Below are 27,438 nucleotides of genomic sequence, written 5' to 3'. Positions count from 1 at the left end.
TTGTTTTAAAACCCAGAAAAGAAAATTTGCCCTAACAAAACAGTGAAAACCCACAGATGCAAGCCTTCTTCCACAAGAATCCTAATGCTGGCGCCGGCAGGAGAGCCCGTGAGCAAGCTTTGGAGAATGTCCGGAACAACATTGCATGGATCAAGCATCATGAACCTAGTGTGGCACGATGGTTGACAACCAACGTCATTCCAGAGCCTTGGGAGAACATGAGATTGCCTCGACATGTCATTCCTGCAAGTTATGACATCACACTTGAACCAATGCCTGTGGAAAACATTACAGTGGGCTCGAGCACAATTAGGATCACAGTAGTGAAGGCCACCAGTGTTCTTCTTGTACATGCAAAAAATATCAACATTACGAGGACAACTGTCATACGTCACAAGCGAGATACTTTTGAAGAGGTCCCTCTTGGTGATGAGCCTTTTTTGTATGTCGAAAATGACTACTGGGTCATACAGACAAGGGACGTTCTTCCTCCAGGAGGATATGTGCTCAAATTTGATTTCAGTTCTTCTATGCGCAACTACCTGAGCGGCATCTACAAGTCAAGTTACTGGGATGAAGCATCCAAAAGCAACAAGTGAGTCAGAACGGGTTAGGAAGAAGCTAGTGTCTAGGCAGATGTTCAGAATTCCAAAATGCGAAGCCACTCAGATTGCCTAAAAAATTTTGCATTGCCTAAAAGGAAGCATTGATACTTAATTAATCATGGCGTATATCACCAGAATAAATTGAAAATTTGCTTTATTTTCTCATTCACTTAATGAAGAAACTCAGTTACCTAAATGGTTAAAACAGTAATTGAAGAAAAGGCGCATTATTTGAAGGTAGCTATTTACAAAATAAGATCAAAGTTTGCTTACTTAGCTTTTGAAGTATGTTCTGTTGAATTAACTATGACCTGCAGTGGGCGAGGAGGAGCTGTAGTGAGGGCTTTTTGCTTTGCAGCAATTGAATTCATCACAGTCCATAGCATCAAACATGGGGCGCACTAAAGCGAACCTTACTCTTTCAGTCTGCAGTTGAATGTGTAACCTTGCAGCATCATTCTCTCCTCTCATTGTTAGTGAAATGAGCTCCACCTACATCCTGTGTGCGGCTGGCCATACAAAGCACTACTGTATCTCCTGCCAGATGCGCATTAAATTTTAATGGCGCAATAAATTGCCTCGTAAAGTGGACTGCTGTAAAAACTGTAAATGATCAAAGTAGCTCTACTCAAGTTACATCATTTATTTCAGCTGCTATGCAATGACCAGAAGCTAGTGGAAAAAAATAACAGCTGAGTTTTGCAGGTATTGCTGCCCCTGCTAGCGTATTGTACTGAAGAGTACTTTCTTGAGAATTAAGCAATTACTTTTTTGTTAGTTTACAACTCTATTATAACATGCTTATTTAAAATTTCCTACAAGCAATGTGACCGTGCCACAACCCAAGCAGTTCACAAGTTTTTATTTTAGGAGTTGTCAAGCACTTTGTCGTCATGAGTTGTTCAGCATTGTCTAATTTCATATAGTACTTACTTTTCAGTTTAAATTGATATCTTCTTTTTCAGATATATGGTCACCTCACAATTTCAGCCCACATTTGCTCGTATGGCATTTCCTTGCTTTGATGAGCCAGGATTCAAAGCAAATTTTACTATAACTGTCATTCATGATGCAGAAATGAAGGCCATATCCAACATGCCTGTTGATAAGGCAAGTTTTCACTATTAACTGCAATGCTTGTGCAAAATTAAATTCTGACTGTAATAAACAAGAATGAAGAAAAATTTTCACGGTACAAGATTAGGGAACATTTTGCCATTAGCTCTTTAGTCATTAGCATGTTCATATCTGCACATAATTTTTTGGGTATTGGTTAATTTTGTTTACTGCTGAGATGTAATGTGTCATGAATGGCTGGGGGATGTATTCGAAACCCTTTGTGACAGGCTTCATAGAATCCTGTCAAGCCAAGCACCCGAAATGAATGCAAAAAATTGTTTTAATATGGGCACCTTTACGTTTTATGGTAGCTTTGGTATGACTTCAGTGAGTGTGTTTTTGTTAGCTTTTTTGGCAAGCATGAATGTGTTCAACAGCCTAAAATGTGCTAATTTGTTTACATTATGACTTCGTATGACAGGAATGGGAAGAAAGTGCATACAAGTTTTTGCAAATAGTGCTGAGTCACTGAGAGGACATGGCAAAAATTGCATAATTAATCATTTGAGAGGGTGGGAATATTTTTTGTAGTATGCTTCTTACAAAAATCTGATATTTGAAAAGTTTTTCATCACTGGATACAAATTTGTGACTGAAGGGGATGTAGAGCCATTTTGAATCGCCTTATTTCTGAATTTATTTCAGCTGCTCAGCACAAACAAATACTTTACTGGTTCAAAATAAGCTATACCAAGCCTGCAAGCGCTTTATGCTCTGCCAGACTCTTGCTTTTCTTTGAACTGACTATATGACAGGTTTTATTTTTGCTTTCTTTACAGATTCGCAACCTAGATGACACGAGGGTCTCCACCAAATTTCAAGAATCCCACAAAATGACAACTTACTTGGTGGCTATTTCCGTCTGTGATTTTAACTACATATCAGGAAACACGTCAAGTGGCACACCAGTAAGGCATTGTTGGAGATATTTGTAAACGAATACTCTCATTGGTGTACTATCACTCATCTGCTCTAAGAAGCTAAAGAGACCTCTTTTTTTTCCTTTTTCAGGTACGAATTTTTGCTCGCCAAGAAATGCTACCCCATGCACATTATGCACTTTCAGCCACTATTCAAGTTCTGGAACTTTTTGAGAATCAGTTTGCAATAAGATTTCCACTTCCAAAGCTAGGTAATGAGATCAACATTTTTCACTTTCTTAATCATGAAAATTCTGAGGGCACTTAAGTCTGCTTACGTGGGGGACTGGGAAAGCATGTGTTTTGAGGAAAGGAAAGGATGCAGTAGCTCCCACATTCTGACATCTCAGTGGACACCTCAACCGTTTCTTAAGGGAACCTTTAGTCTCAGAAAGCATGCAATTGAAGGTGCATATGTCATTGGTCCGAACCCCTGTCTCAAGCTAGCCTCCGACTTAAAACATGTAAGCTATATGCAAAGAAAAATGCTATGACACCAACCACAATGTTGTACAATGAACGGTTTCTCAAAATTTTGGTGAATGTACGCGGGCATACTGCCACCACATTGATTTCAACCAGTGATGACGTTGCTGGGATTTCATCCACCTGTGACATCTGTTGCTCAAACCAGCATCGTCGCTTCAGGTTCGGCAGATGCAGTTTTGCGTCATCATGTCACGTGATTTTGGTGTAATGTCATTACCTTGACACATAACTAATTTTTTTCAAGTTGTCTTGTCACGTGGCTTTATCATTAAACTTTTACACATTCATTCATCTAGAGTGACATCGTGTGGACACATTTTGCGGACAAGATCGCTGGACACAATTGAGCTATATAATGCTTTCGCATTAATAACACAGTGCCTTGTTGCATTTGAAATGTGCTGTCCATGCGTGGAATTGTAGACAGTTTACAGGCATCACTTTAAATATGTTAAAGACAGGAATTCATAGTTACTATGGTGTTGCGATCTTCAAATACAAGTTTACATTGCCAATAATCCTTTACTTTTTACCAGTGCGCTGCATCTGCTGAAGTGTTGATAAACTTTGTTTTTCAGACAGTATTGCCATTCCGGACCCCCAGGCAGCTGCAATGGAGAACTGGGGCCTGATCATGTACAGTGAATGTATGATGCTCTACAACCAAAATATGACATCCGTCTCTGATCACTACAGCACTGTAGAAGTCATATCCCATGAGTTGGCACATATGGTTTGTAAATTTTATATTGCAGCTTTCATGTAAAGATCATGCACCAATAAATTTTAGTGCACGGTGATTTACCTAGTTCACTAGCTGTACCTTCGATCTGTACAGTACGAGTCCTTTGAGAACTATTTTTCATGCATGGAGGGCTGCGACAGTTGCACAGTGGCTAGGGAATTGCAGAGTTGACCTCAGACATGCTGGTTCAAGTTGCACTTGCAATAATATCACACACACTTTTGCTCAAAACTGCATGAATCAGGCACAACTAATTTGCTAGTATGTCACTGTCATAAATCCTCAAAAAGCTGGTGATATATGAAATAATATCCTTCATTTGCTTGTGACTTTTGGGAGATCATTATATATAAAAATTAAAAGCCATGTTGTTATATGTTATGTGATAATTTAGTAGTATGAAAGAGCACTGAAAATTTAAGATAGATTCATCTAATGTCTATAGCAGATACTACATGAAAGGCTTTATTGCATTTTTATTTTCACCTATAAAAAATTTTCTTTATATAGTGTTGCAGTTTTAATAGTAATAGGAGTTATCGTTCGCGAAGCAGTCTCTGCTGTGGTGTGAAATCTTTCTTCTTAGTGCAATACGCTTTCTTTTTCCTTTTTTCAGTGGTTTGGAAATCTCGTTACTATGAAATGGTGGGATGATCTGTGGCTGAATGAAGGATTTGCCACTTATAGCTCACACAAAGGAATTGAACTCGTTGAGCCAACTTGGGATGCAGTAAGTCTGTTCATTATTATGATCGTATGTATGTGTGTATCTATTGTATCTACATAGGTGTGTGCGTGCATGTGTGCATGTGTGTGTGTGTGTGTTTACACACACTGTGTTGCTGTTTGCAACATTTTGTTAAATATCTTGGCTAGTAAAGCAGCTGTAGCAGAGTTAATTTGACCAGGTTTCTTTCAAAAAACAATACCAATAATAGTGACTGGGTTATTTATAGTATCACGTGAGGAGGTCCTGTTAAGAACTGTAAGTGGGACCCTATTAGCAAAAGAAATGTAACTGATACATGGCAAGTGATAAAAAAAAGCATAAATAAAGCACATGAAAGTAAAAGATGTTAACAGAAGCAAATATTGTATGACCTTACTAAAATAGATATAGAACAGTTCACATTTCCAAAAATGCAAGAAGCAGGGACACTGATATTATCCAGGAACAGTACAACAAAGAATAGTAAAATATAAAACATGCACATGAACATAATAATAGAAAGCACACTTCAAGATCAAAGTCAAGAATGACAATGCAAGGTACATGAATATTTCCTGAGGGCACCATGTTATTTTCAGCTACCTATGAAAGGCTTAGTTATATGCCAGAAAATTCACACACACATACACGTGCGCGCGCGCATGCACACACACAGTGTAATATTTGTCACTAAATGCAGTGACTCTGTAAGCTGAAAGATGTGCACGTTGTCCTCTGCTGCCTAACATGCTAATCCATGGATCATTTTTGCAGAAAAACAACAGAAAATCTTTGCTAGATCCTTATCCTTTTACCTATATATGGTATATCGTATTCATACCACACATACATTATGATGCACAATCGTTTCCTTCATTGTTTCGAAAATTGTGCACACTCCTGCATCCGTCTCATTTCAAAACGCTTGTGGCCATCATTTTATATGTGTGCCGCACCTGCAGCACCCCTGCCGCCACTTCTGTGCACTCTTCAAGGATTGTGCAGCAAAAGAGGAGCTGTTAGCAATCTTCCAAGACAGCTGCTTTGTCTAAATCAGTGTTTTGCTTATCTGGGCAAATAAGTGCCAAGTAATTCTTGCACTTTGTTATATGGCACAATTTGTCATTTCGATTTAAATATACATGCGGACACATAAGTATTAAAGTGTGCACACAGCTGCAGATTTTTCTACCACTTAACCAAGGCATATATAAGTTCATAATGCAGAGAAAAATTGCAGAGGAAAGACATGCGTGTGTGTCTGTCTGTCTGTCTGTATCCACACAGACACAAACATGCAATGATTGTATTACACTTCAAGAAATATTCCAATAATATCCGTCTCTTAATCTAACACATCACAGTTGAGAATGCTTGCCATGTTGCCATTATGTGAACAAAAAGGATCTAGTCACTGTCTTACAATAGAGTTTCTTGTTGCATAAATTAGGAATAGAATCTCATGCAGCTCTCATTTTGATGGGAAACAGCAAGGTGTATTATGTTTATTAAGTGGGCATTTATTTGGAAATTTCTTCCTTTGCACAGGAAACGCAGTTTCTTTTGAAGCTGATATCGGGAGTTCTTGAAAAAGATGCAGTTTTAAGTTCCCATCCAATTGTTATGCCAGTCATCCAGACAAGTGATATTGCAGAAATATTTGATATTATATCCTACAGCAAGGTATGTTTGCACAAATAACTATTTGCTATTCAGTAATGTGGATGACAAGACAAGCTTAAAAACATTTATTATGATCTCTTTCTTTTTTTCAGGGCTCTGCTGTTATCAGGATGTTGGAATCTTTCATGGGATCAGGTGACTTCATTCGAGGACTACAGGTAAGAATGTCTGCATTTTTCTCACATGCATGTAAATTTGCTGTGCATGATCTACCATTACTATAGTACTGATACTTTTCTTTCACTTTATTGCAAAATACTCAGAACTATTTAAAAAATCGCAAGCGCAGCAGTGCTGTAACACTGGATCTGTGGAAAGCATTGGAAAGTGTCTCATCAAAGGTGTGTGCCTGTTTATGCTATCAGGATATATATTTTTTATGTTTAGTGTTAAATACATGCTGCCAAGTGTTTGACATACTTTTTTTAGAGGTAAAAAGTTGTTTTTTTTCAGCATCAGCATATAACTACCATCATGAACACTTGGACCAGACAGATGGGCTACCCATGTGTGTCAGTTCGGCGGCTGCACAGCAATGGAAGCCAGTACGAAATTGTCCAGCAGAGGTTCCTGTTGAACCCCGATGATGCAGCAAACCTCACCAATGATTCACCATTCAGGTTGTATGGCTGAGCAAATAGCTACAGTATATATAAAGACGCCTGTGCAAGCATTTATTTTATCCTGATGGTGTAAATGGCCTGCAAATGGGGCTGTACTTATATCATTTGCAATGAGCCTTTTGTTAACCATATGTAAATGTAAGTTTTGTATTCAACTTATATTTGTTCTGAATTTTTTTGGCATGTGGAGCTGCCTAACACATTTTAAAAATCACAGAAACAGTATTTTTCTTATTTGTCACATTTGAAGTTTATACAACATAGGTGAACAATTTAGTATCATTAAATTTCCAGGTACACATGGGAGATTCCTTTCAGCTATAAGACTTCTGAAGAAAATGAAGGGCTTCACTGGCTGAGAACAAAAAAAGCAGGCAAGTCTGTGGCTATGTTATATTCTGTTACACAACAAATTAGCCAGTTTTAGTTTGTGCAAGATTGAAAATTGACCACTTGCAAACTTTTTCTCAGGACAATTAGTGTTTCTCTTCATCATAACTACTGAGTACTAAAAAAAAGGAAACATGCCTACATGTATATTCTGTGCTCCCTAGAACTTATTGTCTTATCGTGACAATATTCCGTATTAAGGGTACGCTTTGTGGGTAGGCGTACAGTAATATAATAAGTTAAGAGACTGCATTAGTTAGTGCTCTTTATGTAATGCTAAGCTGAATGAGCTGGAAGTTTTTGAATGAAGTTTGCTCCCAGACCAAAAAAAATGTTTTTTAATGTGTGTGAATTGTATGCGTGTATGTGGAATCAATAATCTGTGACATTTCTAAAGAAAACTGGATAATTGACTTCAAGAACACAAATCTGTGTCTGACTATACGATTTTGCTATAAACTGTCTGCCAGCTGATTCTTTTTTATTGCTTACAGAGGTCATCAACCTTCCCACAAGTGATGGCAACACATGGGTAAAATTTAACAACGAATTCAAGGGCTACTACCTTGTGAAGTATGATGAGAATGAACTGAAGACATTTTCTCAGCTGTTACTAGAAAATCAAACAGTAAGCTCCAAAATGGGTACTTTTATTCAAGACCGTTATTTAAAATATGTATACAATTTGTAAGTGCTACTTAATCAAGGGTGGCAAAATATGTAAATTCAGTTCTATATAGTACATAATTGCATGCTGTTCATCAGGAATCGATAACTGTACAGGAAATATTCAAATAAATATTAGTCTATGCTGTGCTTGCACTAGTCATGTTTGCCATTCACATATCAAAAAGCAAACCTATACCCATACTCAGTTTTCATTGTGCAACACGTATCAACTGTGAATTATACATTCAAGCTTACTATAAAAGATGTTGCTCTTTTATCATTGTAAGTAGGTATTGCATTAACCTTACTTTAGGTAATGGCATTAATAATATTGGTTTACACAGAGCTTCAATGCATTGTATTATAGCCTTTGGTTTGCAAGTGCAGTCAGCTGCATACATAATGTTTGACAAATAATACAGCTACTTGACCATCTAAAAATTTTCTTTTGCTGTTATAGGTGTTGTCAGCTTCTGACCGAGCGGAAATTCTTCTGGAAACTTTCCTCTTGGCTCGAGCTGGCATGACGCCATATGCTGCAGCAATGGACCTCACCAAGTACTTGAGGCATGAGCGACATTTCATACCTCTTATGGTGGCATCAAGGGCCTTCCAGCATATTGCAATGTGTCTCAAAGACCACCCAGAGAAGAACCTTTTTCTGGTGAGCATCATGCCATCTAGTTGCAAATTCATTGCAAATTTGTACCTCACTCATTCACACTGGTATGCACCTGCAGTGATATAAAAGAGGGATAAAGCATGCTGTGCTTTTGTATTTTTTGTGTGCTAAAAATGTCCCTCAGTTTGCTACAGTCAACACTAATCATATGCAGGAGTAAACATATCCCTACTTACTCTAAGGAAAAAAAATAATGTGGATTAGCCCAGCTAATCCAGGATATACCATGCCAAAGTGAGATTGAGGTCTCCAGTGGCCATGAAGCTGGTTGTGCACCTTTCCTTTCCTGAAAATGAACAGTCTTTGCAAAGTTGTCAACGCCAATGAACTCTATATGCAGTCAGCTCACTTGTTTTGTTTGCCTTTTAAGGAACGGAAATGGCACAGTAATGTCTCACATATCTCGGTGGACACCCAAATTGCACCATAAAGGAATAAAGGAGGGAGAGAAAGAGGAAAGAGAAAACTGAAAATCGAAAGTTGGATTTTGAGGAAAGGCAGGGGGCTGCACCGGTGCTACTAGTGGCACATGCACACTATTCACTAGAGAGAGAGAGAGAGAGAGAGAAATTGAGCTGTGTGTGGTCACTGGTGCTCCCACATACTCCCCTGAAGTGCGGTGTTGACTAGCATAGTGAAGCTTTTCGCTTCAAAACTAGCTGAATAGATTCGGGAGGGGCTGGGTTCCATCTGCAGTGTTGGTGGGTACTCTCTGGTTTTCCAATGGGTAAAAGCCTTCCTCTAGTGTAGTTCTTGGCTTTTCTGGGGTGAAATACTTACAAAAATGGGTTGTGATCCACAATAAGGCAGCAACATTGGATTTCAGTGATCATGAACTTTATTGCACTGCGTGTGTGCATAATTATTTGTTGAAGGTTACTTTAACATTTGTTCGCTTATTCTTTATGACTTGTTTTGCTCTTAAGTGTAACTCATGGATAACCTGATGGCACACTCTGGCTAATATCATGTTGATGGCATTTGTGTGGTCAACTTGCTGAAACAAAAAATTTATTGCTAATACAGTCGAGCCCACATGTAAAGGCCCCACTTAAGATGAACTTTCGCTTATAACGAACGAGACCTGCGTGACCGTCAAAATATACATTGTTTCAATGGCACAAAATCATATATATATCGAATGTCATTAAGCCTTGCTGATCGGTTACAGTGAACGGATGGCATAAACTAGGCACCGCGATGCGAGATAACCTGCCTCCGACCCCTTTGTGCACCCGGCGAGCGGTATGTTTTCAGGCCGAGCCTCATTTCAAGCGAAACGCCCGCCCTGTTTCGTGCCGCTCTCAAGCGAGCTACCCTTTCCCCGCCAACGCGCCTTCCAAGATCGCCCTCCATCCCCTCCTCGCAACTCCGCTTCCCTCTCCTCACTCTCTTGCAAATCCGCGCGTGGCCTCCGCTATCAACAACGCCGCTGCCGATATGGATTAATCGCGGAGGCCACACTTCGTGAAGCGGGCCTTCCATGGGAGCCAAGAGGTGGCTGCACTAACGCTCACGAACGCCCCTCATTGGTCTCTCCGTTGGATCTGCGCGTCTGTATCTTTAGCTTGATTCGCTTGATTGCCGCCTGTGCGCGTTGCACGTCTATCCCATCGCACGCTTTTGTCACTCTTGTTGCGGTGGTGCGGGCGTTTTGTTGGCTTCGTGCAAATCTCGTGCCCTGGTTGTAATTCGGGATGGCAGATGGAAACGCCGTGCCCATTTTCATTGTATTCAGAAGTAGATATGATGAAAGCGGCGGGGGTGGAGGTGACGGCCACTGGCAAGCGGAACTGCTTCCACAAGGCCGGCTTCGTCGTGTGTCTGATGCCGAGCCTGATGCTTCGGAAGATGACCAGCCCGGCGGCGTTTGTGGCAGCGCGTCGCCGACTCTGACACGGGGGGCCATGGCATTGGCAATTGGAATGATTTTATTTCTGTCGATGACGACGCCGACACCATGGAACCGTGCTTAGACGAGGGCATCGTTTCTGAAGTGCGGGACGAGAGTGATGCGGAGGAATCAGATGAGAATGGAACTTCAGAGCCAGCATCCATAAACGCGCCTGTAGCAAAGGGCTGCTTAAAGAGCCTCAGACAACTTGTCTATATAGGGCCTCGGCGAAGAGCACGCTTCTGCTTTAAATAAACTGGAAACCTCCCTCATCGGATCTGCACTGCAAAAACACGTCCATCATGGACTTTTTCACAAAGAATTAATTTAGTGTTTTGACAAGCAACTGTCTTTAAAGCTATGGTCCACTTGCTACGAACTTCGGGATATAACGAACGGACGCCGTGTGACGCTGATGTTCGTTATAAGCGGGCTTGACTGTACTTACAATGATGTTATTGAAGTAGTCTATTGCCCTCCTGTTGTGTCCAATGGCATCTGCTACATGGTCTGTTTTATAATGATTATGTCTGGTGGGTCCTTAGAATTAAGTTTGTGAAATGGTGGCATGCATGCAGCATGCAAGCTATTTTTTTAGCTTAGTACACAAAAGCGAGAATAGTCTTTGCAGCTGTTTCAGAAGACCTGCAAAAGAGCTAAAACACAAAATTATTTGTGTTGTGTACTCACACAGGTCAAAAAGCCATTGATACTTTTTTGGTATGAAATATACTATAATGGATAAAGACCTAAATGGGAAACTCATGTCAGCATCTATCTTTTTCCTTGATGGGTTCTGTCTTTCAGGCACTGTTTCCTTTTGTACCATGTGCTTACCTTGTAAAAAAAAGGCTATATTTAATTCATTGCTGGCTAACAGAAGCAGTGAATTAAAAAAGTTTTCAAAAAGATCCTTTGTGTGTGCTAACCTTGCATGTGACATTCCTGTTATGACTGACAAACCCTTGCATGATGAGCAGACACTGAAGCTTGCTTGAATGCCTAACAGGATTATGTCAAGTACATTACTGAAGAAGCCTTCGAAGAGCTTAGGTGGAGAGACAGAGGAGATCATTTAACAAAGTAAGTCCGGAGAAACCTATTGCTTGCTTTTTCACTTGCACAATATTTTTGCACTTAAAAGGTCACATAGTTATCAGCTTTCCATTTGCTGATTATGGTAGAAGTGATTCTTTGACGACACAGATTGACACAGCGCAATGGAACGAGGATGAGAAGAAGAAAGACGAAACACGGGACGGGCGCTGTCCTGTGTTTCGTGTTTTTTCTTCTTGTCCTCGTTCCGTTGCACTGTGATTATCTGTGTTGTAGAAGATATGAACCAACTAGCTCACACCAGAATCCTCTTGATGCTTTCAGTAGTAAAATTTAGTTCATATAGCATTCCATGGTTTTTATTCTTTGCAGTGTATATTGTCATCTGCTTGATTAAGCGGCAAAACTGAGATTTCGTGGCTTTCTTTAAGAATGCCCATCAGTTCTTTTCATACCTGTGTGTGTTTTTCTGTGTCCTATTATGCAGGCGTGCACGTGAAGTGGTTTTATACTTGTCCTGCTTCAGTGGCGATAGGGTTTGCCTCCAGAATGCTGCAGACCTCCTGGAAGCTTGGTTTGCAGGAGCAATGTATGTACAAGCACCAAACATTTGATTTCAAGTTTTGTGTGATAACAGATGGCAGCTAACCTGATCAAACTAAATAATTTTCTCCCGCTTAATTCTTCTAGAGCGAAGCTCTAATATAGTGCACAGTTCAGTAGTTTAACAGCAACCACATGTTGGTGTTATTACATTTCCGCAACTTAGAGCTACAAATTAATCTTGACATTTATACTCGTGTTCGAAATATTGTCACTTTACAAGTAGCATCTAGACTGTAGTAGCATCTGCAGGGTCTGTGCATGTTGCATTCAGTATTTGCTTAAAGTGCCACTGAAAACTACCAAAAATTGCTGCTACTCTGCAAAACCAAAGTTGGGAGGGCATGCACATATGATAAATCAGATAAAGCCGGCCAATAGCTTTTATAGAGTTGTAGTAAAGATAAGAATAGAAATGAGCATGAAATTTTCTCCTGCTTTTACTGCACTGCTGCCTCTGTCTAGGATACCACCGAATCTCCGAGAGCTGGTCTATGTCTGGGGAATGGCTGCAAGTGGAAATGTTACAATATGGGAAGCCATGTACTCAAGGTACAAAAAGGAGCTCCTGCCAGCTGAAAGGAAAAGCCTCATAAAAGGACTGGCAAGCATCGATAATGAAACGGTCATTGAAAGGTATAATTTTATTCCTGTTTTTAAAAGCAACTTTACATTTGGCATACCAATACAAAACAAGCTCGAAGGAAATTAATTTCAGCAATCGGTCATTGTCAAGTCTTGTTCGCCTAGTACTTGAAAAAACTGAAATATTGCGTGGATTGCGAGTTTAGAACATTTTATTGGAGATTATGTCATGCACCAGATGGGTAACAGTCATTTTGTGCCACGCTGTGAGAGTGTTAAGGCTACGGACAATGTTACTCCCCATTTTGTGAAAATTTCATTGTCTATAATTAAAATTAAATTTTAACCACTTCTCAGTGTGGGGTGATACTTTACACCAGTTTAATAAGGATTTGTCAAGGCACCGAACTCATGGCCTGCACAGACCAAAAGTATAATCTGTTATGTGACCATGTTTATTTTATTTACAAAATGTTCCTTTATCAGTGCCACATAACAGTTATTAAAAACAAAACCTCCCTACCACACAGTCACAGCTACGTGTGGTGGTGTTTGAGAGTGATGCCATTGGTTCCACTTTTGTAAAACACTGATGTACTTCCTTTTTGAGAAAGTGCATGTGTGATATCCTATCGAAAATATTTAAAAGTCTGAAACATGATTCAAAGCACTCAAGAACCAGTTAGAACCAATGAGAAATCAATTGGTTTCAATTGCGTTTGTAAAACTTTCAGTTTTTTTTTTTTTTTCTGGCTAGCAAGCAGTGAAACATGCATGCACAAAGATGGTCATGTATGCAGTTGTTATGTAGAGAACACAACTTTTATTGACCAGCACTGACTGTACATAACAAAATCACAAACCCTTTGTTCTGGCAGTCACAAATTACAGTGTGCGAGTTGACAGCTTTTGCGTAAAAAGCACTAAAGAAGCAGCCTATTCTTTGGCACTCACAATTTATGTTTTAGTATTCAGATTACATTGTACATTGTGAAAAAGAATAAATGCTGTGCAGTACAGTATGTCAGCAGCAGGCAGGTGCTCGAAACATGATGTCATATTTTTAATTGAAAGATTGAATGGATTGAACTGAACTAAACTTGATAAAAGTGGTAATGGCTGATAAATGGGTATGGTAGTTTATTAGCTGTTTTACCAACTGCTTTTAGCCATTATGTCTGTAATTAACTTTGGCTGATTAGAAAGAATATAAGTCCTTAGCATGCACTATCAGCATTATTTGAAATGTAACCAGGATAACTGCAATGCGAAAATGTCAAATAAAAATCATTTAGCTGCTGCAAAAGAATGCAGGCAGTCTCTATTAACTTTTCCATGCAGCAGTCTTCGTGCCACCGAAATGAAAATTGAGTGAGCTGGTATTCGGTCTACCCTAACTGAAATCTTCTTGGTTCGCTGTTTCCACTTCAGCCATCTTGTTTCCATTTCATTTGACGCTGACAGTACATCTCACAGATATCTGTGTTATTCGAATCAGATGTTAGGATGATCCATTAATCATTTCAGCAAATAGAATGAACCAGGAAGCTACGTCAAAAATTTTTGTAGTTAGACATGGTTTGTAGCTTGAATTGCTTAAAGCTATGACCTTGTCCAAAGCAGTAACCAATGAGTGTGTGACTAGCCTTATAAAATATAGAGGCTTCCTATTTATGTGCATGGTGGTGAACCTAGAAAAAAATGCACTGTAAGGCCGCTTCACCAACGCGTACATTTTTTTTTTATTCCCTTGGCTTGCGGTCACTGCGGGCATCCGGTCTACACTCCCCCCCCCCCCCCTACTCGCGTGCTTCCCCCCCCCCCCTACCCCCGCAAGCAGTGGCAAAGGCACAGGAGGAACTGGCTGATTGACCACTGTGACGGCCGAAGACATATGGCTTTGTTAAGCGCGCCAAGAAAGCATGCGAGGCGCACACAACGATCACGTGGTGCCACTTGGTCTTAGGCAGCATTCCCACGGCGGCAGAATGCGGACCACCTCGCATTCCGCAATGGGCCCCTCTTTTTTCTTCTTTTTTTTTTGTATTCTCAATGACACCGAAGCGTCGCGGTTCTCCGCCGTCTGACATTCCTGCGGCGAGCCAGTGGGTCAGTGGTCCCGCCAATTAGCTAAAAAAAACGCTTCATCCTTTGAGAGGCAACGGGCGGGTGCGGCAGGGGAAGAGAAAGCATCAAGCGCTAAGGCCGAGAACTCCCCTCGGGGAGAGGGTTTTCAAAATGTTTTCTGTATATGTTTCTTTTTCTTTATAGCCAAGCCCCGTGCTCGAAGTTGGGTCCAACCTTCAGGGGCTGTGGCTACCTCCATTGGTTATCGAAGCTTAGGGCGGGCCTCGATATATGACCGCCCTAATTTCTTTGTTTGCAAAAGCTTTAAAATTGCATGTAAAATCATTGGAGGGCAGTCCTGTCTAGTTGAGCTAGAGACTCCGTGTAGTGGCATGTAATTCTGCAACCCTAGACTCTAACCTCTCGTCGATGAGTAAGGGCTTGTAGAGTGTTTCTCTGTGTGAGAATTGCCTTTGTCAGTTACAGCTTGACCGTCTGTGTGACTCAACTTGTAACGCAGTTTGCCGTTGTACATACTGTAAATATATTCTCGCTTTGACCTTCATCTGCACATCTCCCTTCATCACCGCCGAACAACAACATTTGGAAGGGTCTGCACCCTTCCGAAGAACCCAACGGACCATCAAAAAAATTACTTGCACTTTTCATATAAATTAGGTCCTTCTAAATTATCAAGTTGGTTGAACATCTCACGCTTCCAAAATGCCAGATATGTCTCATGCCATACTTTTTGCCATGCTTTTAGGCTTCTCATGCTGTCTTTGAACGGCACTGTGATCAGGAGAGCAGACTTCCCAGTGCTTGTGGAACACCTTGCCACCCGAGACATTGGCCTCTCCCTAGCTTGGAATTTCATAAGAAATAACTGGGAGCTTATGTCATCAAGGTAACAAGATTTTAACAACCTATTCTCGCATATCATTGTTCATTTTTTAAGAAATTAGTTTTGTTTTATTCTATTGCAGTAACATCTTGAGTTATGTAATTGTGTTCTTATAGTAGTAGTTAAATATTGTATTAGCATTAATATTAATAATTAATTTTTGCATGCACTTTTAGTTCTTGCACAAAATGAAGTGCTGAGTCTGCAGTGTGCATTCAATGTGTACATTTTCAGCCACAGCTAATGTTGTCTAAGTTCCTTAAATTTGACTCTCTACATATTTTATTAGATACTCTTCAGATGAAAGACAGCTAGGAGCCATATTGTATTCTGTATGCAAGCACTTTACAACACAAGAGCAGCTTCAAAAGGTGAGTTGCAGAAGTGCTTTATGAAAAGATTCTATGAACCCTTTCAGAATCGTGCTTCTATGCTACAAAAGGTCACTTTGGAAAAATATTTGTAACCTAACGTGCCCAGCTGCCAATGTACTTCAGGCACCAGTTTTAAAAGAAAATCAGCTCTAGCACAGCTGCCAAACAGAAGCTAAACCACATTAAAATGAAGCTCTAAAGTCTACAGTTACTTTTGAAATATGTAGGGAATGCGCAGAAAGTCTATTATTGGAAAGCTGCTACGTCACACGAAATGAATATATGTAAAATTTGTGGCATATAAAAAAAACTGGCTATTGATATAGGCCCTCAAATTTTTATTAGAAAACTGCTGAAAATCAGAATGTTCAGAAATTCAGTAACTCAAAATCTTAAGACTGTTGTGCACTAATAACAAAATATATAGAACTTAACAGCATTTTAGAGTATTTTGTGTGGAAAAATTGCACTGTGTATGAAATTTATGTCAGTTACAAGAGTATTGCTGAAGTCTGTATGCATGAAAGAACATCTTGCTGGGCAAGTTGGTAACTGTACATCTTTTTGGTTGCAGGCGCGAAAACAGACACAACACATGGTAGAAAGACGGGACGGAGCGCCACTCACAACTGAATGCGTGATTCATGAAAGAACAGAATAATATAGAGTTAACTCAAATATGTCAGTTTTGTTCACCTAAAGTGTCTTAACAGGTGTTGATTACAAAGCTTTGATATCTGTTTTTGTCATGGAGCTACAGAGTTAACAAGCTTTATAAATTCTGTGATGCTCAGCAATTTATGTATAAACTGAGTGCCGAAGTCAAATGTTTGCTTCCATCAGTCACTGGAGTTTTTCATTATTTATATCCAGAAGATTGTATTGAAGTGAGTTTAGCAGCTGTTGAGAAAACAAACTTATGTCTTATGTATTAGATACGGGCAACCCAGCAAAGTCTTCCTCAGAAGTCTGGAATTTATCGTTTAAAATATAACTGTGGCATTGATTTCCAGGTGGAGCTGTTTTTTGAAGAATATCCAGAAGGAGGAACTGGAAAACGATCTAGCCTTCAGGTGCTGGAGACAGTGAGAGCGAACATCCGCTGGCGCAATTTCTTCGCATCAACTGTGCTCAACTGGGTCAAAGAGTACCAGTACATGCCATGGAAAAACCTCCGGCTTCCTGCTCATGTTGTGCCCATACACTATGACCTCCAGATTCAACCCTTTCTGGACTCGCACACATTCCAGGGTCAGGTGGATATCCAAGTTGAGCTTCTCAAACCAGTCAAGAGTGTGCATGTGCACGCCCGAAGCCTAAACATCACCTCAGCTTTCATGACGGATGAGTCTACGAAAATGATGGTTCCCCTGTCCAGTATGTTCTTTCATGAGCCCAATGAGTTTTATGTGATGCAGCTTGGAAATACTGCTGATGTCGGAACATACAGCTTGCATTATGAATTCAAGGGTGTTCTTTCGAGAGACCTGCGGGGATTCTACCTGAGCAGCTACCCTGTTGGAGCCAATGAAACAAGGTGAAGTGGATCCACCATGGCTTTTTCAAACCTTTTTATTTGTTTATCATATCAATATTTCTGTAAAATGCATAAGAGGGTTATATGACATGGATGTTTTATTGTTTCAGGTACCTCGCAACTACACAGTTCGAGCCTACAGATGCCAGAAAGGCATTTCCTTGCTTTGATGAACCAAGATTTAAAGCCACATTTAGCATCAAGATAATTCACGATCCAGGGTACATTGCGATCTCCAATATGCCAGTCATGGTAAGAAAATTAAGTTGAAACACAGAACATAACAAGGGGCACACAACATGGGTGCACAGCTTGAACAAGACTTGTGTCTTATTTCTTGTTTCTCCCATGCTGTCTACTCCTTATGTTTCGTCATCAACTAGCACAAACTGCTACCATGCACAGTGAAACATGAACGCTGTATGTGAGAACTCGAGACCAAAGTTTTTCCCCAGTGTATTCATATGAGCCATAACAGAACTCAGGAAATGAAACTTAGTTTTAACAAGTCAACTGCAATAGGGAACCTGCACTACAAGTTCTCATGCTGACAGCAACAAATACCTAGTGAGCAGAAGAAGCATCTTCTAGTAGTGCACATAGTGGCTTGAAGGAGCCACTTCCCCTAGCATATCTAGAGGTAACAACCTCTATGCTCTGCCACCAGATGCAACAAGACCAGGAACATCATGAATCAGGCTCGCGTCTCTCACTGCTTAAAACTCGGCCTGTGCGAATATTTGGCCGAATAGCAAAGTATTCAATATTCAATTCAATCCGAATTTTTGGTGTTCGAAAACTCAAAGATTGTTTCTGAAACTCTTGCTTCGACTTGTTTCGGTTCATCCCACGAAACACAAGAATGGCTACGCAATGTGTAACAAACGTCTACAAAAGTATACGGTAATGTCTAGAAGAAATCTATTTTCAGATGTTCTGCAGACAATGAGGCGAAAAGAGGCGTTATATGCCTGCTAATGCTCCGCCAAAAAATATCTAGAAAACTTCTTTGTAAGAACGTGTTAAGAACATATTTAGACATTTTTATTTTTTGGAAATGGCTGCTTATATGAAGCCTATAGACTCAAGATGAGTATGCTATATATTTAGAACCCTCTAAAATCAACCAATGGGATTTCATTAGGTTTAGTGCTCATGCTTTTTTTAGAGCTGCAGATTTTGTTTGCTCAGATATGTGCAGTATTGCACGAACTGCAAAGGGCAGACAGCTGCCCTTTGCAGCATAAATACACAAGCAAATGAGGCAAGAAAACCCGCCTCATCAGTCTCTACCATAGTTTCATCAGTTCATGAGTTTCTGCCAGCGGTGTGCGTGGAGCTTGAAACCAGCATAGTCGTAGAAATTTTTTCGCTCTCTACTACGTACGGTACGTCCAATGCGCATTCTGTATTGCTCTTATTACTCTTACTGTACATTAATTGACTTCGAAGAAGGACGCTATTTGCAACGTTCATTGCATGGACATTCCTGCTGCCCTAACGGCCGTGTGCAATTATCCTATGTTAATCGGTACTGATTCATGTACATGACTAGCTCAGTCGTCACTAATCATCGAAATAAAAGATGCATAAAAATTCATATGATTGGACTTAGGTTCACTGTGGTGTTAGTTCACATGTACCGACTGTTTATGTCAAGTACTTAATTGGATACATGGAAAAATACGTTCGGATCAAATTGCTGTTAAAAAACCTTGCTAAAACGTTCCCGAGTAAACTTCTCGTCAGAGAATTTTTAAAAACGTTTGTGAATAAACCTCTTTTGTCAGTATGTTTTTAAAACTTTTATGGATAAACCTCCATTGCTGAGATGTTTTTAAACGTTTCAATCTAGAGTTAGACGTTGCTAGATGTTTAGAGTTGTTTGAAGACATTTTGTAGAAGTTATAGGCGTTTGATGCGGCAGGCAGAAGTGCGCCGCCCAGATCTGTACCTGCCAGGTGCCTGCGGCCACGCTTCCTGTGGTAGGCGCGCGCAGTAACCGGCACGGCAGTGTGCATCAATAGAGAAATTTAGCATAGCGGGATCCACTTCCGCATGCTGCCAGTGTGCATGCTCTGATTGGCCCCAACGGGGCAGGCGCGCAAACAGCTGGCCGGCGCCTCGCGTCTTGTGGTGTCCTCAGGGCGATCTGCACACGTGCACTGGCTCCCCGCGGAAGTGGATCGTGCAATGCTAATTCTCTCTAATAGGAGGACGCGCGGCTCCCTTGACTTCCGCGGAACAAGTCTGAGCTGACTGCGGATGCTGCAGCCGCTCTTCTGCGCATAAAATTCACAGACCAAGTGAGACGGTGTGATCACAAGAGGAGCTAATACGGGGCACATGTAGATGTGTGCCCTTTCCGATGCCTAACGCGGTCGGTGCTGGGCGCGTGGTGCGTTTGTCTGGCCAGTTTTAGCGGTGTTCATGGCGTCGTCGAAGTGGTAGTTGCGCAACGACGCTATTGCAGTTAAGACCAGCAGCCGGGGGTCTCACAGACAAGTCTCGCAACCCACACGGCTCTGCACGTAGGTAGGCTCCCCCATTTTCGATGGCCATTTTTGCAAGACGTCGACACAGCTTCAATGAGTGTGGCAAAGCTTCAGTACATTCTCTTATGTTCATGTAGTGGCCTTGTGTGCTCGAAAAATACATGATTTTGAAAATTCCTACTGTGCCATCCAGCCTTTTTTATGTGCCAGAAGTATTTTAAATAATTGCTTCAAAATTACTTGAAGGAAATTACTATTTGCTTCAAATTTGCTTTGATTCAAAAAACCACTATTCACACATGCCTATTTAAAACACAATCTCACTTTCATCGTGGCCCAGCCAGCTGGTGAGGCCATCTTTTAGCAACATAGTCAAGTAACTGTAGCTCAGTCTGGGCAGCAGATGTTCTTAAAGCAGCAGCTCTTTTGTGATTCCTTTGCATATATCTTCAGTTTTCTACATTTATCCACATAATCGTGCCCTACTTGCTAAAAATTTTTAAAAAGTTTTCTTTCCTCCTTTTTATCTTATTACAGGGCAAGGAGATAACAACAACAGGCCTACAAGTTACTCAGTTTCAAAGGACAGTCAAAATGACAACTTACTTGGTTGCATTAATTGTTTGCGATTTTCATAACATTTCTGGAAATAGCTCAAACGGCGTAGAGGTGAGTAGCTTTGAATTTTTTCTGCCGACTCTCACCGACTTTTTTTTGTGTACCAAATATGTGGTGAAAAAATTTTCCGAAGTATAGTTGGAAATGACAATTCTTTCTCTCCAAACAGGTTAAAGTCTTTGCCAGAGAAGGAGAAATTGATAAAGCTCATTATGCTCTGGAAGCTTCACTAAAGATTCTAACATACTTTGAAGAGTACTTTGGAATTAAGTATCCTTTACCCAAGCTTGGTGAGTCTTCAAATTTGAATGAGCACATCTTGTTTATAGATGCAAAGAAGAGAGTGCTGAAACAATAATCTGGTGAAAGTTGTGTCTTAGTACAAGAAACTCAGTAAGAAAAATTTTTTGCTTCAGTAGATGCTGCAAATTGTAAACAGCTGTAGTTTCATGTCGTAGGCTGTGAACTTATATGGATACCTTACTGCAATTTCTAATACTGTCCATGCAAGACAATTTTTAATGGAGCAGTTATAAGTAGAATCTGTTAAAGGGCTGTCAAGGTACACTGTGAAGCAGCAAACGAGACTGTAGGAAATATCAGTTGATGTGTAGGTAATATAAATACTTCAAATGCATGCTTACTAAAGCGTGCCCATTTTATTGTATGCCTGCTAAATACATGTCCAATTTTATTCTGGGACAGATTTGATTGCCATTCCCGATTTTTCATCTGGAGCAATGGAAAATTGGGGATTGATTACATTTCGGGAAGCTCGTCTTCTCTATGACCCAGAAACGTCCTCAACCTTTGACCTAATTACAATATGTCGTATCATCGCACATGAAATTGCACATATGGTAAGCATCTCCCAGTGGCTTAATTCATGATGTAGTGTTCCTCGTGCAAAATTTTTTGCTTTCAGACCTGCACGACAAAAAGAAGTTGAGAATCAAGTTTTACTGCTTTGTACAAAATACAATGCAGCTCGTTACCATTTAAAGACATTTTTTCACAAATTTCAAGGCATAAAAATTAGGTTTTTTTGTGTGCGGAATGTTCTAGAGAGTGTGCTAGCACCCTCATAGTACTGTTCTCTTTAAAATTAAAACCATGTGACCACTTGCTTAATAACAAAAAACACCAGTACTAAGGGATGGGATGGATGGTGCAAGAGAGTAAAATCAACTTAAATACATACTGCAGTTAAGTACGTACTGCAGATTTGTAGAGGCCAAGCTTGCAAAATTATTTCTTCTCTTTCATTGAAACTACGGCATTGAAAGATCTAGCAAAGCTTATTTAACCTTAAAGCAATACTATACAGAATTATGTTTTTGCATTAATTGCTTTCAGGAAATGGAATTTAGTCTGTAAACAGTACTCACTGTGCTGCAGGCATGTTAAGGTGCACTTTTCACTAACAAAGCTCATTCTGTGATACTGTTAATTTTCCCATCATCTGAACATGACTGATGGCACTATCTGAGATGCTATTATCAATACTCTGATGTTCAAATTTCGATGGGCATTTATCACTGTGGACACTATCTACATACTTAGTTTACCTTAGTTGTTCTGGCTCAGCTAATGACATGGGCAGCTGGCTAGGCCAGCATTCTGATACCAAATATCTGAAAAATAATGCAAAAATTCAAAGGAAACCATGCCAACATATGTGAAGAAAATAATGTTTTAGTGTCGCAAGCATGGTGATTAATCTAGGCAAATTGTGATTCAAAATCATGTTTTTCCTGCTTTAAATTCCTGGATGTTTCTTTAGAATGCTGAGGTATACCATATCATGCATAGTCTTGTAAACAGTGTCACTAAATTGTAAATCACGTGGAGTAGTTTTTGCTGGTAATTACAAGGATAGCTGCATGTGAAAGCTATCTTTCTTTTTAACATGTAAATAGCATTGCAAAGTTGCACTCTGCTCATGCGACTTAGCTTGAAATTACCTTTATGAGGTGCTTTACAGACCTGTCTTTTGAAAATTAGTACGCTGGACATCAAGCACGACTTTGCACGCTTGCATCATAGTACTGCATCAATCCAGGTATTTCTGGGTGGTGAAAATGCATACACTGCCACATGGCTCACAAGGCAAAGTGTCCATGCCAACTTTTACCTCATTTACCAAGAGCCAATGTAGCTCTATTTTTTTTTATGTTTTGGGCAGTATTATTAGCTGTAAATCTCTTTGCTTGAGTGTAGGTTATATGTGACGAGTGCTTGTTTTCTTTCAGTGGTTTGGTAATCTGGTCACAATGGAATGGTGGGATGACCTCTGGCTCAACGAAGGCTTTGCCAGTTATATTCAGTACAAGGGCATGTCTTATGTCTACCCTGAGTGGGAACCGGTGAGAGTTTTTAGCAGCACTTTCGGCTGAACCAGGGCTCTGGCGTGGCTCTGCTCATAGTAATATCTCCAATCTATAGTAAGCTCTTTGATTACTCCATCTGGTTTACTATTACAAGACATCTGTAAAAGGCATTAAATATACTTGGTTCTAAGGCTGATAAACTACATTTCCATAACTTATTTAAGCTTTTAGGTTTTTAGTACTTTTCATCCCCTAAGCTGCTGTCCAGTGCAAGCTGTTTATATTATTTTTTAGTATGCAGGACCAGTTTTAGCAATTGGAAGCTGAACATGAGCAGCCAATAGATTCAGTTGCTGCTTGGGTCCTCTTCACCCAACTTTCTGTCATAATCACAGCAAAATAAATGAGAGGATGAGGAAGGGTCCAAACTCATGCGTCTTACACCTGCATAATTACTTTATGTCCACTGTGCGCTGGTTACTTTTTCAATGCATGCTCTTCTTTTTTTTTTGGCTGGCTTGAGCTTTCATGGCCTCATTTTTCATAGGAAAATTTGGTTTGTGCCATTTAATGATTAGGCTAAGAGGTAGCTAGCCTGTCCTGAAGTAACTTGCTATAGCAGTGCAATGTATTTTTTGTGCTAGCAAAGTGCTCATTAATGTTTAAATGCAAATGTGGTATTCTCTTAAGTGCAGAAGAAAGCCTCACAGTTCACAATGTAGGTGCTATACTTTGCAGGGAAGCTGCAATTATTGCTTGCTTCTATCAGAAAAGCTCAAATTAAGTATAAAGCATGCACATACATTCATTGTGCTGGGTCTTCAGCTAATATATGAGACTTTTACTGTAAACCCAGTCTGAATATTCTTACACACAACCAACAGGGTTGCAAAATGTAGGAGTAGATCACTTTACCATTGCAAACTAAGTGTTTAGTACTGCTAATAATTAGCATATTTCTTGTACTGACCTGACACCTAATGTTAATTCTCAATTTTGTTAAGTGCATTCTCTTTATTAACATTCTTTTTCACTTGAATTATTGATTAATCTGCTTCCTTTCAGGATGCTTTATTTACAATGATTTTAGCAGGTGTCCTTGAAGCAGATTCTGTGACATCTTCCCACCCCATTATTCAACACGTCAGCAATCCTAGTGAAATATCATCACTCTTTGACGTAATATCCTATGCGAAGGTGAGTCTACAGATCCTAATAGTTTATTGAGTAGAATTGAACTATTGAAATCTACTGCTGATGGTGAATGATTTACAGCTAACTTCTATTTATTTGGCCTAGTCAGCACATATAAGGTCATGTGTGATCTCATGGTCAGCATGTGTAAGATGTGTAAGGAAGTGTCTCTAATATTTCCAAGAAATTCAACTTTTACTTGCTTGAAATGCCTTATTGGATCATGGTCTGTACTTACTTTCATCTGTACCAATGATCTTGCAATACCAATATGCGCTGTGAAGCCTCATCAGCATTGTCTTCATGTTTGAAGTATCACTGCATGTGCTGGAGAACTGCAACAATAGATGTTTTTAGCATACCAAAGTCATACTACCGGAGACATATATACCGGTTTACCGGACCCCTCTTGCGCATGTGCAGTGGCGTTGTTGGGGCGAGGGGGAAACACTGCGCGTGCCGAGAGGGGTCCAGTAAACCGGTATACGTCTCCGGTAGTATGTCCCCGGTATGCTAAATACGTCAAATGGCAGCAGTTGTTGGTTGCAATTTCTGGACGTTGCTGTCTGTCCTTCATGCTTTCTCATCCATGAAGAACTGTGGAAGGTACACTTGGCGCCAGATAATCAGCAAGTGCATTCACAAATCAGCATTCATGTAAGAATGTTTAGTGTCTGGCCAGGGCCAGTGCAATGGCCAGTAAAACAACAGGAAAAGTCATGTTTACATGCAAGCAACTTTTTGATTTTAGTTGTCGAAATTAGCTGACACCAGGTGTAGCTTCTATAACTCAGCACTGCTTTGGCCAGAGTATACATGGTGTTCTTCTCTTTTCAACAATGCCCCCTTCAGTTCTCTCAAGTTCTCCTACAGCTCTATGCCTTTAGCACCCCATCACCATTGCGTTTTTGTCTTGAGTTTTTATTAGTTTTTTTATGGTGACAGGAAGTGTGTGCCGGTGTCTGTAAAGCATGCCAACTGTTTTTCTGATTTCTGCACACGTAGAGGTAATGTCACTGAAAGATGAATAAGTCTCCACTGGAATAAGGAAACTTTATAAAGTAAAAGCAAGGGACTTTATATAAATACTACAGACAATTTGTGCTTCTTTCAGTGATAAGTTGAGGATAAGAAAAGCATTTTTGAAAGCTGCTCCACCACATTAAAAATGCATGATATGCTTTGCTTCTAACAAATATAATACCCTTACAGGGCTCATCAGTGCTTCGCATGTTAGAAGGCTTTTTGTCAAAAGAAGACTTCCAGAACGGCATATCTGTAAGTTATGCCTTCCAGTTTCTAGTCTTCTTGAATGCCTTATTCGGCAGCAAGCTAATCATTTACTTTCTTCATTTAGAAATACCTAAGCAAGCACAAGTTTGCCAACACTATAACGTTTGATCTGTGGGATGAGCTTGAGTCATCGTCATCTAGCGTGAGTGATGTTTTATGTATTATTGCCTTACATAATAAATATTTATTTGATTTTTAATAGACTAAATGTTGGAATTAGTGTTGAAATGTGGCGAAATTAAGCATTAAATATTCATTTCGTTAAATACAGAAAGATCTAGTCATTAAATTGAGTTATAGTAAAATAACATTCATGTTTGTTATATTCTGTAAAGTATTTCACAAATGGCTGAAAACTTATTTGGTTTATGTTACTATTCTCTGCTAGGTATAACAAGCTGTGTGGGCATTAGTTATATGCTGCACTCAAGTCATGTTTGAATGCTGTGCTTTAAAGAACCTTAAAACCACATTTTTTTTATTCAAAAAGCACTTCCTGGCTTTTGTTTTCTTTTTTCACTTTTGACTTACTTTTCACCTAGGGTCTAAGTGTAACTAGCATTATGGAAAGCTGGACCAAGCAAATGGGATTTCCACTTGTTACCGTGGAAAGGAACGGAAAAAGTTTCAATGTGCGACAATCACAGTTTTTGATTGATCCAGACACTGCCATAAACCGCAAGCCAACGCCATTAAAGTAAGTGTTAGCAATTTAGCATAGCTAAACAAGCCAAAAGATAGACCACTTTAACTTTTTCAAGTTTGAATTTGTTCGTTATGAAATTGCTGCTGATGTTTACTCAGACTTGTTAATTTTTCAGATACATCTGGAAAATTCCTCTCTCATATCACACCAGTGAAGGCAAAACAGGTCTGCTATGGCTGGCCAAACCTCAGCAATGTAAGTGAACTTAGAAGAACGATTTCATTCACATGAAGATTTTTTTATTGCAAATAGAACTCTAGGAGCATTGTATACAGGAGGATCAGAGTGATAGGATCACATCTGACCCTAGCCACTGCATCCACGTCATGGAATCACATGGACAGAGATGTCTTCTCCTAGCGCTTTTGCCAATGTGCTTCCAGCAGCAGATCTTCCGGGGAGGCCTTGATAAATATGACTAGGAGCAAGTTGAAGTTGAAGCATTATCACACTAATAAGTCACTAAAGGATTTGCTATCAGCATAATTACCATAATCAACAACATCATCATTGAAATTAAAGGAAGCTGAGAGGAACTGTAGTGTTGGCGATATGTGTAACAGCCAAAATTCTACATGCCCTTGACATTCTGTGACATGTTAAAAGTTCTGGCAGCATGAGTATGTCATCACGCTCTTCTTTGCATGTCTTAAAACAATCCGCTCACTAAAACTGAAGAGATAAAGGTAGAAATGAGTGCCAGTAGACATTTTTAATCGAAGGTAAATGGCAGAAATAGTGTATTTACTTCATAATGAAAGCTCACCCTGCTTTGCCAGCCAAAAAGTACAATTTTCTTTCTCTTACTAATATTAAACACATCCCTTTCTTTTGGTGTGCTGTCTGCTAGTGATGATATTGAATACTAGTAGGCACCCTTTTTGAAGCACCGCAAGGACTATGCAGTTCTCTAAAGCACCGTCTGTGTCAAGGCTACTGTACCTATATGCTTCACCCTAAGTGATGAAAAGCCAGTTAGTTACAGGTGGAATCCGAGAAACAATGAAAACCATGCTTGGTCTGTGAAGGCTCTCTATTTGAGCTGCCATATTAATTATTGTAGTAACTGTTGCAGCTGGGCTTCACACTGGTTTTCAGTTGTGCTAGAGTGAACTCCTGTTGTGCTCTTTGGACAGCATTATGGCCCA

At 39.9% G+C, this 27,438-nt stretch overlaps 1 protein-coding gene across 1 annotated transcript in view; it reads left to right on the top strand.

Annotated features, from left to right (window-relative positions):
• The window catches only part of LOC144115007 (uncharacterized), a 190,321-nt gene that overhangs the window by 150,363 nt on the left and 12,520 nt on the right, over nt 1-27,438 (top strand). Inside the window, exons 19-47 of the mRNA XM_077649119.1 lie at nt 57-595; nt 1,571-1,715; nt 2,504-2,632; nt 2,736-2,856; nt 3,712-3,866; nt 4,495-4,608; nt 6,136-6,270; nt 6,363-6,428; nt 6,534-6,611; nt 6,724-6,890; nt 7,188-7,267; nt 7,778-7,911; nt 8,413-8,616; nt 11,538-11,611; nt 12,072-12,173; nt 12,653-12,823; nt 15,606-15,746; nt 16,033-16,114; nt 17,131-17,654; nt 17,765-17,906; nt 20,687-20,818; nt 20,937-21,057; nt 21,473-21,627; nt 23,020-23,133; nt 24,163-24,294; nt 25,504-25,569; nt 25,649-25,726; nt 26,127-26,281; nt 26,406-26,485. Of these exons, the coding sequence (XP_077505245.1) occupies nt 57-595; nt 1,571-1,715; nt 2,504-2,632; nt 2,736-2,856; nt 3,712-3,866; nt 4,495-4,608; nt 6,136-6,270; nt 6,363-6,428; nt 6,534-6,611; nt 6,724-6,890; nt 7,188-7,267; nt 7,778-7,911; nt 8,413-8,616; nt 11,538-11,611; nt 12,072-12,173; nt 12,653-12,823; nt 15,606-15,746; nt 16,033-16,114; nt 17,131-17,654; nt 17,765-17,906; nt 20,687-20,818; nt 20,937-21,057; nt 21,473-21,627; nt 23,020-23,133; nt 24,163-24,294; nt 25,504-25,569; nt 25,649-25,726; nt 26,127-26,281; nt 26,406-26,485 (4,336 nt within the window). The remainder of the gene's footprint in view (nt 1-56; nt 596-1,570; nt 1,716-2,503; nt 2,633-2,735; nt 2,857-3,711; nt 3,867-4,494; nt 4,609-6,135; nt 6,271-6,362; nt 6,429-6,533; nt 6,612-6,723; nt 6,891-7,187; nt 7,268-7,777; nt 7,912-8,412; nt 8,617-11,537; nt 11,612-12,071; nt 12,174-12,652; nt 12,824-15,605; nt 15,747-16,032; nt 16,115-17,130; nt 17,655-17,764; nt 17,907-20,686; nt 20,819-20,936; nt 21,058-21,472; nt 21,628-23,019; nt 23,134-24,162; nt 24,295-25,503; nt 25,570-25,648; nt 25,727-26,126; nt 26,282-26,405; nt 26,486-27,438) is intronic.

Source organism: Amblyomma americanum, chromosome 1 (assembly GCF_052857255.1).
Source record: "Amblyomma americanum isolate KBUSLIRL-KWMA chromosome 1, ASM5285725v1, whole genome shotgun sequence".
NCBI classification, from domain to species: Eukaryota; Metazoa; Arthropoda; class Arachnida; order Ixodida; family Ixodidae; genus Amblyomma; species Amblyomma americanum.
This window is presented reverse-complemented; position numbering and strand designations above follow the sequence as displayed.